This window comes from Ylistrum balloti, unplaced genomic scaffold (genome assembly GCF_031769215.1).
Source record: "Ylistrum balloti isolate Yb309-2 unplaced genomic scaffold, AGI_CSIRO_Ybal_v1 Utg369850, whole genome shotgun sequence".
Lineage (NCBI taxonomy): Eukaryota > Metazoa > Mollusca > Bivalvia > Pectinida > Pectinidae > Ylistrum > Ylistrum balloti.
The window spans coordinates 316,596-328,159 of record NW_026782003.1 but is presented as its reverse complement, the minus strand read 5'-3'; the positions used below and the strand labels follow the sequence as shown (position 1 = coordinate 328,159).

The window sequence follows — 11,564 nt, the reverse complement described above, 5'->3', positions numbered from 1 at the left end:
TAATATTTTAATGCCTAGGATTCACACCGGGGACTTCTGGTTCATTAGCTTGACCCCCAAACCTAATGATCTTTCAGATTAATTCAGTAATGGGACTTTTCTGATATGTTTGTGCTGTTTTTCTTCTCTATGGTGTAATAAGGTATTATTTACCTTCTTTAGTGACGTTAATGGTAATACACAGGGAAAGTGTTTAATACATGTGATACATTTTTAATGGTAAAGTTTGGGAAGTATTTAATGGCTTGAAAAACGTGTGTAAAATGTTTAAATCCATCACGTCTATTGTATGATATATAAAGCATGGTTCTGTTCAAATGTTTTTTTGTTATAATTCTGACGATAAAGCATTCATGTTGCCATTTTGAAATTGTACAGATTTCATACCTGATTAAAAGTAAATTAAAAAGGTGTAATCGTATGTTTCTGAAATAAACAATGGATTAATGCAGTTATTGTCATGGCAGTGGATACAGACAGATAACACAGTGATACTTTATAATATTGTGTTGATTGGCCAAAATTAAGGGATAGGTGTTTGAAAGTTAGAGTGTTTCAGGATGGTTATGCCTAACATATTGATTATATCAAATGAAATATACCAACAAACTAACAATGATAAATCTAAATGCGAGTCCTGTATTCATTAAATTTTGATGGGACTTATAGAGTTTCTGGAAATACTTAAAATTTACGTTGCAGGACCCATTTTTAGCAATAAATTTGAAAAGGCATTATGAAAACAAATTGTATTAATACAATTAATTTTCTGACGGAAGTATTGTGTTAAAAGTTACTGGCCAAGAAACAACTTTAAAAGTTTAATGATAAACTTGCACGTTCGATTTCCACTCAAAAGTTTTGTAATATAAGTAGGTATATGGCCATACGCAAATCTGAATTTCCCTATGTTTAGTGGAAACGCATTTTCAGGAATCAAGATGCATTAAGCAGTGTTTTGAATTCGTACAATTTAGCCATATTTTGGGTTCTAGTCCAGGTTAACAGGACAACTATGGGTCAGATTTATCAGTAATTAACCAACAACTGCTCTTCTAACATTTTTACTAGAGACATACAAGATCATGCAACATGGCATACTGAAATGTATTGTATAGGAGTCTGTGATCTGTGTAATGTGTGTCAAATATCAAATTGAAAAGAGTGAAATAAAGTTGATATTTTTGTAATTACCTGGAGTTGCCATATTGTTTGATCCTATTGGTACATTACACATGCCTTCCATCTCTGGGAATGATGGAGATGTAATTCTGGCCACAAGATATGCTTCACAGGATGTTTATGATAGAGCATGATATTCCAATAATAGGCTATAGACATGACCAGCATCATTAATATCAAAATAGGATAGAGTCCTCCTAATGCATTTCCTGATGGTATGACAGAGTTGAAGGCCACCTAATTTTGTTTGAGGCCTCAATAAGCAGAGTAATATCAAATAAGTTTTGACATTTTATTACTCATAAAAAATAGTGAATACAATTTCATTGAAACACAAAATGACTGTAGTACATATTTCATTGTAAAGCATTTTTATTCCTCTTCAAAACAATTAAAAAAACTACTTATTTCAGATCATCCAAGAAATTCAAAAGCTGTGCACTTTGTTTTCATATATGAACTCAACTAGGCTGAGATATTAATGAAAAACTTAATAGAATAGTTCAGACAATCAGTATAAACAAACTTCACATCTAAATATCATGTTACAGAATTAGTTGATGTATAAGTTGCAACACAACAAAGGTAAATTTGAAATAGAAAGAAATGTTTAAGTTTCATGGTCCTAACTCATTTCCAAAAAGTAACAGAAAACCTGTTGAAGTTTATTACAGAGAATTTAGCTTTATATATACATCTATAATAAATGATCAATGAAGTTAAAATGACGGTATGAACAAATGGAGTGTCAATTTGAGGCAATCTGCCCCTTTATCAAGACACAAAATGTTACATAAATTACATCACATACATAGAACAAAAACCCACGTTATAAACTATAATTGAGGATGGTAGTGTAAACTTAGGTGTACCATCGGCTGATAGACACCAAAGACCCTTTATAATGGATGATATATAGTTGGTTGTACTCACAGGGAGTTTATCTTGCTTTCAACAAAGAGAGCATGAAACAAAATACCAAACAAACATTTAACATTAATCAAAATTTATGGAAATTAGTAATATGTTTGTATCCATGGACACCATTGTAAATAAGCAAAATTGTATTCTTTCAAACTAGCCCAAACTTGGACAGCCGCGGAATTAAACACCTATACAGTTGTCCTCTTTCTTCATGAATAACATTTATATTTCATTAAGTATATTTTCATAAGTAAACTTTATGCATGTTAACATTTGAGTTTGATGTACTACCCAATCTGCTTTCTCAATTATTGTTATCCAGCTGGATGATATGGCCCCACATCCAAGACACATGTTTTCAAATAATTCTGCACACATAGTTAGTAAAAAACACAACAGATGTAAAACTTAAATATTAGTTTAATTCAGATAGGCCAGGATCCATGAATTAACAGTCAATTATGAATTACCTCCCATCCATCAAAATCATCAATTAAAAAAAAAAACATTTAGAAATGCCTTTAGGTCTCTGACTAAGGTACTGACATTTGACATTGGAGTTCCTGTGGAGTTTTACTGTACTTGTATAATGGTACAGACGTCAGGAGTAGGCACAACACGAAGCAGTTCCAGTCCAATATTCAATTATTACCCATTTTGTGTAAAGGTAAGTAGAAAATTCTGAAGGGACTGCCTGTAACATTTTGCCCAGCCAAGAGATGTATTGACATTCCGTACACTGCTCAACAGTTTGTATGGATGGGATCATGTATAAAAATTGTGTTTCAATCTTCTGTAATGCCTGTACAACATAATAACAAATTCAATACAGTTGTCAAAGTGATCGTCATATCTCATGGATACCTCCATCACATTTAACATCCTAACACAGTTCAATTGTGTCTGAAAAGTTAATTAATGATAGTTAATATTAGTAATTAATATGAATGAAGTTTTCATCTTTTGTTGTACTATTACAAGGCCAGTATAATGCTAAAAAGTTTTTCATGACCAAGATACACTTTTGCATTGATATGACTGGTTTCTATCACAACAGGTGGTTGTTATTCAACTGGCAAGGCATCATTTAAATCATTCCAGCTGTTGTATAAACATGAATATTATACCAAATGTGGTGGAATACTTCAACATGTTTTGATTGGCTGACAGGATGACCTATGACAAAAAGGGCGTTTTGTGATCTCACAGAAATTAGGAACAACAATAAGTAGTTCATTGTTGTTTTCGTAATAATTTGATTTTTATTTGGACATATTTCTATTTTGGCATCGTAGATAACAAATCAGTCTAATTCTATTTATAATCTGTAATGAGTTGTAATATCTCTTATTTCTGAAATTGTCAGTTTTGAATATTAGATAGTTGCTTTTAACTGAAGGTCAAGCAACAACACTCCAAGTGATGATGTAAACAAAACATGTTGGTACAGGACAGGTCGATTAACTTCAAAATAGCTTTTTTATTGTGGTAGAAACAGGTCACACAGCCTTGTGGTTGTTAAATACAGTATTTCTTTCCCTGACATTAGTTTTTGTCCTAAAAATCAAAGACACTTGCTGAAGCTTGTGATTATGGTATTATTTTTTTTTACTTTTTTGAGAAATAACAGCTGGAGTGAAATAAATACAACAAACAACCATTGTGTAATCTCTGTTTTTGACATACAATGCAATGTCTTAACTTCCTGTGGCCAAATCAGAAATGTTAACCATTGCCTCAATTCCTACTTGAATTGATACATTGTTCTTTAGATATGAAAGTCACTTACCTGCATTATGTTTCTTACAGTAAGGAATATATCCAGGTTTTGTTAGAGCAGTTGTGTTACACACAAAAAGATAGGACCGAATTTAACTGGCTATAAGATATCTAAAAGCCAATATTAGGGTGTGAGAGGTGGCAACAAGCTAGAAAATTCAAAGAATTTTTCGAAATTTTAGGTAACAAAGTATTAGTAAAGTTATGAACACAACAATGTTGTAACTCCACTAAATTTACATAATTTTCATGGTATTTTTTTGCCTATTTTGAAACTAAGTAATTTGCTAGTAACCATTTGAAAGCATGTAAAATTCTGATTTATTTATTTGAATCGCCATTCTCTACTTAATCTCTCAAATTCTTCATACATTCGTGGGTCCTCGAGGTCACCTGCCTTCCCTCCGTTAGGAGTACTAAGAATCAATCCTTGCCTAACTAGATATCTGGCCAAGGCTACATGTCCATATTTAGCAGCAGAAGAGAAAGAAAATTCATTTTTAATGGTATGCTTGTCGGCATTGGCACCATTATCCAGCAGCAATTCACAAATTACATAGTAACCTTGCTCGGCTGCTATGTGAAGAGGAGTTTTATTGTCTCGATTTTGGCAGTCAATGTTTGCATTCTTTTCAAGTAGGAAACGGATCATTTTCTCGTTGTGAAAGTAAACAGCATAATGAAGTGCAGTCCATCCCATGTCATCACGACAGTCAATATCAAAGTTCCTGTCTAACAGGCGTTTTATGTTCTCCTCGTCTCCCATGGCTGCTGCTGCCTGCAACGGAGCTATGAGGTCACCTGAGGGTCTGTAAGGTTTCTCCTTGCTGTAGATGTCTGCAACGTTTCGAATAAGATAGTCGTCCTGTGTAAAGATTGCTGATGTCAACATTGAAGTCCCATCTGGCATCTTTCCATCTTTCACTTTTTCATTATTCATTTTCAAAGCATAAATGACATTGCCATTACCACACATCAGTGCAAGGTGAACAGGTCGACGCCCATTTGGTGCTGCGACATTGCTGTCAGCCTCATGTTTAAGAAGTGATTTGAGAGCGCCCTCTTTCTTGTTACATACAGCTCTGTGGCAAGGAGTGTAACCATCTGCTGACTTTTCATTGACATCCAGCTTGCCCACATCTACCAAGAAATCTATGACAGCTTCCTCACTTCTTAATGCTGCAATATGCAAGAGTGGGGCCTTGATCTTCAAGAGGAAAGTCACATCTGATCCATACAAATCATTCAGATCATTCTCTGGAAGAGGATCATCTGCAGTAAGTTCCATCCCAGCATTATGAAGTGCTTCCAATACCTTGGCATGTGCCTCACGCATACCATATTGACCACAGCAAGTGGCAAAGACACCTGCACGCATCTCCTCCTTAAACCACTCCTCTTGGCGCATGTCCTCCAGGTCCTCATGTTTCAGGTATGTCACCACCATGTTGTGTTGTCCATAGAAACAGGACCAAAAGAAAAGTGAGCGGTTGTACTCTCCTCTTTGTTGAACTACAGGTAGTAAGCTTCCCATATCTGTCATAAACTCAAACCATTTTTTAACAAATTTCTCATCATCAAATGAAGGGTGGCCAGCCAGCTGGGGCAGATTTCCTGCCAGGATTTCAAAGGTAATTCGCTGACATAATTGAGGATACTCTTTGTGCCAAAGTGAAATGCTGGACGAGACATTTGAAGAATAACATGAAATGGTCCTAATCCGGTTGATGAGGAAATCACTGCTGCAGAACTCTAATACTATCTCTGGGTACTTGTTGGTCAAGGCATCAGCCATAGTGTGGAATGACCTCTCATGCATAAATTTCCAGCAATGTCTCTTTGTTGGAAGAAGGAACAATCCATACAACAATGATGCTGCATAACGCATTTTTGCCATATTCAAATCCTCTATGCCTACTTCTTCTGTTAATCGGCGTATGATGTGTTGCTCTTTTTCTGTGAATTCCTCGAAGCTGTGTTTGTCTAGTTCCAGCTTACCATCAAACAAGACTCCTGCAGCCAAAGTGAAGTATATTACTTTATTGAATCCAAAAATTTTCTGGATTGCATTTCTGAAGGATGAAAAAGGATTCGAGAAGAACTTGGGCCCTTCCATACCAAAACTTTTCACTGAGCCAAATATCCTCGCAACATATGGATAGGACTGTTTAACTGCCTTGAAGTCAATATTGTACTTTTCTCTGTAACTCAGACCTCGGTAGCCTCCATTCGCCCCCATTATACTCTCACGTTCGGCTTGGCTTGGTTGGAATTTGCTAAGAGTCAAATCTACAACCGCATCTTCTTTAAACAGATCAAGATGATCCAAATCGCCTATCAAGGCTTCTTGGTGGCTCTTATGTAAACAGATAATAACAAGTAGCTTGGGCACGTTGTCCATCACTTTTTTTGATATGTCTACAAGGGTGTTTTTCCATCTTCTAGCAGTATACATGTTTATATTTGCTGGACCAAATATGTCATCGATGAGCACAACTTGATCCTTGCTTGTGTCTACCTTGTTCTCCCAGTCAGCAGGAGAATTCACTTTTACAAACTCATATGTCCTCTCTCCTCGACCAGCTAGACTCCTTTTGACAAACCATTCCTTGGAGGAGTCGTCTCCCTTTTCTGGCAACAGTTCTGGAGCAATGACCAACTGTGTGATGATCCACTCTGCCATCGTGGTTTTTCCATCACCTGGCTGGCCAGTGATAGTCACAAAGCCGTTCATCCATAACAGCTGGATGGCATGTTCAAATGAGGATGTCTTGACTATCATGTCTCCAACAACAGTATATGGCGAAAAAAAGTTATGCCACACTGAAACACAAAAATAACAATGTAAGTTATTCATCTTTGTTCAACTCTACTTCACAATAATGAATTTTGATGATATCCACTCATCATTAAAGCACTGAATAATGTATTATTCTAGATAATAACCTTTGATTATTACTATTTGGCATCCTCTCAAATAATATTATTTCAAACGAAAATTTACTATGCTGAACCAGTTAACTGGATACTTGGTTATTTTGATCATTAACCAGTGTTTAATACTCAAAAATCCTATTGAAATGATATAAGTATTTAACAATCAAATCAGTGAAAACAATGTACTCACTTGTTAAATTAAAAATGTTTATACAAGTGAAAGTATAAGTTTGAGTTCTTTACTCGTATCGACTTACATTCCTGTTCATCTTCGTTGAGGAACACTTCTAGGTTGTATTCAGGAGGCGGTTTGTGAATTTCCACAAACTCAGATTGGCTCTGATTACCTGAGAAGTACACAATACAAAGGTTTAAAAGCGGATATATGATTTCACTGGGCTTGGTTCCAGACAGTGAAAATATTCATATTTACAGTGAAAGTATGGAATGGGATTCTATAATTTTGTAAAAATGATACATGAGAATCAACAAAGTTGAAAGCAGGTAAAACATGTAAACATTAAGTGTATCTAGTACACTGTTAACTACACAGTACACACACATACACACAAAACCTACTTGCTCAATATACAATGTAGTCAGAACAACCACTGCCGTTTAGTTACTATATCATTACAGAGACAAAATGTTGTGTGAAAAATCACAGCCACAATCCTAAAGGTTTTGTTATAATTCATAGACATCCCAGAAAACATGATGCATACATCCTATGTAACATACGTAGTGGATTACCTGGTTGGGTGGACTGTTGGTAAGCCATTTCTACAAATCTTTGTTGGCTAGCTAAGTATTCAACATGACATCTGAAAAAAATGAGTAAAATAAGGACATATTAATATATAATAAAAATGATCAGACTTGATGGAATCTGAAACTATACATAAAAATATATGAGATACTCATTAGTTCACTGTCCATATGTATGCCATCATAAATACAACATGTTCATGTAATAAAAAAAGTGTTGGTTGTATAGACACTTTTCTGTTTTCATGTTTAAAGACAAGTCATGAAAATATAATGAAACAGTGTATTAACAAGACTTCAGGTAAAAGAATTATGGGTGGAGTTATGTGATATCCATGAATGGTTTTTCTTTTGAAACCATGTTCTATGCTTAAAACATGAAAGAAAAACAAAAAAAAAAAAACATTTTATGTTGTACAGCCGAAACAAAATTCCACATCATGTACATTTGATGTATTGCCCCTCAAGTGTTGTCTATGGTTACATGCCTACCTTACTAATGTAAAGCATGTACCTGTCTGATGTTTGATTGAAAGTAGGGATTCAATGTAAAATAAATTCCAATGTAATATCTTGAGTTTTAGTGTGTTAATGCACTTTTTTTTAAAATTTAAAGCTGTACTTATAAGCTGAAAGTTGCATTACTTAACATTTTGAAGAAATTTTCTTGGGAACAACATTTTTTGTTAGTGTAGTTGTCAGCTTGATTCGGTTAATAGCATCAATAATTTCTAAGTTTCTTGTTGCTAAGGTACTTCTCTTGAGGACAATACTGAAAGTATAAGGCAGATTTCTTAAAAAAGTCCAATGCTAGAAGTTGGTCAAATAAAAGATTAAAGCCATTTTCCAACAATTTAATTTACTTCCTGTTACAACTATGGTGCACGAATCGGAATAAGAAGTGAAGCAACTAGTCTACCTGGGGCCACCGACCTTAACATTTCAGCCTCAATTGTATCTTATACTTTTCCTCCTCGTCCACTCTCTAAAAGTATCTGTACATGTACAACTCAGAGACGATTTCATTCGACCGGGATGAACATGAGGAAGGGGCTAGGACAAGCATGTTCCGCCGATCCACACACTAACGCTAGTGAAAGATACATATCGTCTGGGTTTAGGTCTGTTAAACCCATGACATTACACGAAGCAAATAATAAAGTTTCTGTTATCAAGTAATAAAATCTGTAATAGCTGCCTACCTTTCCGTACAGCAATCTAACTATTGGGAATTCCACTTTCAGTTCCGGAACTCATCTGTGTCACTCAAACGCTTATCTCCATCCCGACTATGACGTATGTTCGCTCAGAGTTATCGTTCTGCTTATGCATTTGTAACAACTGTTCTTTGATAATCTATTTCAATACACTAACATTGAGTAGATATCTAGCTAGAAAGTTATTTCACTACCAGTGGCGTAGCGTCCGTGCATGCTTGCATGCTCAAGCATGCAAGAATAAAATTCGAGAAAACATGTTTTCTTTTTCTTGTTTATTAATCTATTTCCATAATGTGCATGATTCTTTTCTCGCGATTTGTTTTATATACCGTTGCGACGATATATTCCGGAAACTTTCCAGGTTTCAAGTTTACTTTTATAATACCAGACACACTTCCGTAACCAAGTTAACAAGCGCTTACATTTTCGAGATCATGTCGAAAAAGATAGAAGATTTTTTCAAAAAGGTTCCAAAGTCTGATGTTGAAGAGTCTTCGTCAAATATAGCCGAATCGCTTCCCGATGACAAATCAGACCCAGTCAAACTTCAGCAAGAACTAAAAGAAGGACCATGTTGTGTTGACCTAGCTTGCGAACAGTTAACAGATCAAATAAAGAAGAAAGTTTTGTTAGAGTCCTGGGATCAGTGGCTCGGTTTTCCCTTTCCACAAAGGTATTGGTTATTCGCAAATGAGAGTTTTAGAGTTCAGAAGGTTCCGGGTTCGAGCCCGGTCTTTCCCCATTCCTATAGTATTTCACAATTACTGTAAATAATGGCCTAGATATATCTAATATCATCACAAAGAAATAAATCGTCAACTAATAGAATTGTGTTACAAGTGTCTATACTATAACATCTATATTAGAGATATTACAGATAGGAGGCAAAATGCGCATACACACGTTACACTAAAAACACATAATCTTATGCGTGTTTGTATTAGTGTTCTGTGCCTCATATCGGTATGTTTGTGGTTGAAATGTAATATACGGCTGTTTTCTACATTTTGTTTCAAATAATCAATTTAACAGCATTCGCCATTTGTTAAATATGCCAACTTGTTTCTTTTTCGTCTTATTAACAATTTGGGTCATATAAGAATACTTCTTGGAATTAAGAGAACAAAAATATGCAGCATTGAACTCAGGATCTTCTGAACACTAGACCGTCAGTTTAAGCGATTAAGCCGTCTGGTCACCGGCAATCCCAGTTCATTGACAGTTTCGTTACCATTACCCTAAGACATATTGTTTCTGTTATTCAAGGGTATTGTTAGCTCTTTTTCCACTACCCTATGCATAATAAAAGGTAACGATGATTTTATGAGCTTTTGCATTCATTAAGGATCATAAAGTACAACAAAATATGTGTCTAAACTACATGTATTGTAACAATACAGTTTCCTCATACTTATGGACGCTTATCGATAAAAAAATCAATGCTCTTTTTGTGTAGCTTTTTAAAAATATGATTTCAATAGATAAATAGAAAGGGTGAATTTAGATTTTAAATTCAGGAAAAAACATATCTAAACTATATGGATTTTGAAAAGGGCTGTAAGGATTTTGAAAAGGGCTTTAAGGATTTTGAAAAGGGCTTTACGTACGAGTTGAAACTAAAATTCAGCAGAAAAGTGAGTTAACGTATATAGAACCCGTCTGATGAAACATATATGGTTCATGATATAATACATGCTACTTCCGTACTATATATGCAATTTTAAAAGCGTTTTTCAAATAGATGATTTTACGTTGTTACATCATGTATTTGTACATGAAAATCGCTCAATAATTCTACATGCCACTTGCATAAAGATTTGTGAGCATATCGAGTTAATCAACTAGTTTGATAAGTTTCATATTGCATGCTACATAGTCACTAGTGTAAGATTCTATTTATCACATACTAGGTATTAATGAGAATATAAGCTAATTCTCAGTGAATGTGATTTCATATTGATGATGTCGTATTCGGAATGTCCCTTTTGACTTATGCTCGGTACTTTTGTGTTTACATGTACTTACATACCAGTGTCTTTCTATTTCAGAAAAGTACATGGCCGCGAGAGAATATTCAACTACACCTGGTTGAAAGAACATCCATGGATGCGCTATTCCGTCTCCAAGGATTCAGTTTATTGCGTGCACTGCTTCATATTTGGAGATAAGTCTGGAAAGGAGAGGCCATTCAGATCTCCAGTAGATGACTGGATCAACCTTTCCACTTACGTCAAGCGTCATGAAGCAGAGAACTCACCTCACCATGGCTGTCAGATTTCGGCGGATCATTTTATTGATATTATGACTGGAAAGGATGACTCAATTGTATCAAAACTCGACTCTTCTCACAAAGCAGATGTCAACAAAAACAGACACATATTGAAAAAGATAATCGAGGTGTTGCTGCTGTGTGGTCGGCAAAACATTGCAATCAGGGGGCACACTGAAGAAAAGAGCAATTTTTGGGCAATTTCGAATGTTCTGTGTGCAGATGATCTTGTGGTCCAAGATCACATCTCCAACCCTAACGCGCAGTTAAAGTACACATCTCCAGATATCCAGAACGAATTAATTGAAATACTGGCGTCTCATGTCACCAAAGCAATTACACTTCGAATTAAGGAGTCACCGTACATCGCCGTTCTTGCAGACGAATGTACAGACAAATCTACCAAAGAGTAATTGTCTGTCTGTGTGCGTTACCTTGATACGACAGAAAACGGTGAAATATGTGTTAAAGAAGACTTTTTGTGT

General features: G+C 35.3%; 2 protein-coding genes across 2 annotated transcripts; one reads left to right on the top strand and one right to left on the bottom strand.

The window, feature by feature from the left end:
• Positions 1 to 1,460: 1,460 nt before the first annotated feature.
• On the bottom strand, positions 1,461 to 8,852 carry LOC132545529 (uncharacterized). Its single transcript, XM_060209213.1, has 4 exons — positions 8,793 to 8,852; positions 7,576 to 7,646; positions 7,080 to 7,169; positions 1,461 to 6,708 (listed from the first exon to the last, which is right to left on the bottom strand). Exons 2-4 carry the CDS (start codon positions 7,601 to 7,603, stop codon positions 4,211 to 4,213), a joined length of 2,616 nt encoding a protein of 871 aa, XP_060065196.1. The 5' UTR covers positions 7,604 to 7,646; positions 8,793 to 8,852; the 3' UTR covers positions 1,461 to 4,210.
• A 392-nt stretch (positions 8,853 to 9,244) lies between these two features.
• Positions 9,245 to 11,492, top strand: LOC132545484 (uncharacterized). Its single transcript, XM_060209167.1, has 2 exons — positions 9,245 to 9,483; positions 10,859 to 11,492. The coding sequence occupies exons 1-2, from the start codon at positions 9,245 to 9,247 to the stop codon at positions 11,490 to 11,492; spliced, it is 873 nt and encodes a 290-aa protein (XP_060065150.1).
• The last annotated feature ends 72 nt before the right edge of the window (positions 11,493 to 11,564 follow it).

What these genes read in the sequence shown, in the direction of transcription:
- LOC132545529 (XM_060209213.1), bottom strand. Translation starts at nt 7,603, where the DNA reads ATGGCTTACCAACAGTCCACCCAACCAG. An exon ending in CCAACAGTCCACCCAACCAG is followed by an intron (nt 7,170 to 7,575) that starts GTAATCCACTAC and finishes TGTACTTCTCAG; the next exon opens with GTAATCAGAGCCAATCTGAG. An exon ending in CAACGAAGATGAACAGGAAT is followed by an intron (nt 6,709 to 7,079) that starts GTAAGTCGATAC and finishes TTTGTGTTTCAG; the next exon opens with TGTGGCATAACTTTTTTTCG.
- LOC132545484 (XM_060209167.1), top strand. Translation starts at nt 9,245, where the DNA reads ATGTCGAAAAAGATAGAAGATTTTTTCAAAAAGGTTCCAAAGTCTGAT. An exon ending in GGTTTTCCCTTTCCACAAAG is followed by an intron (nt 9,484 to 10,858) that starts GTATTGGTTATT and finishes TTTCTATTTCAG; the next exon opens with AAAAGTACATGGCCGCGAGA.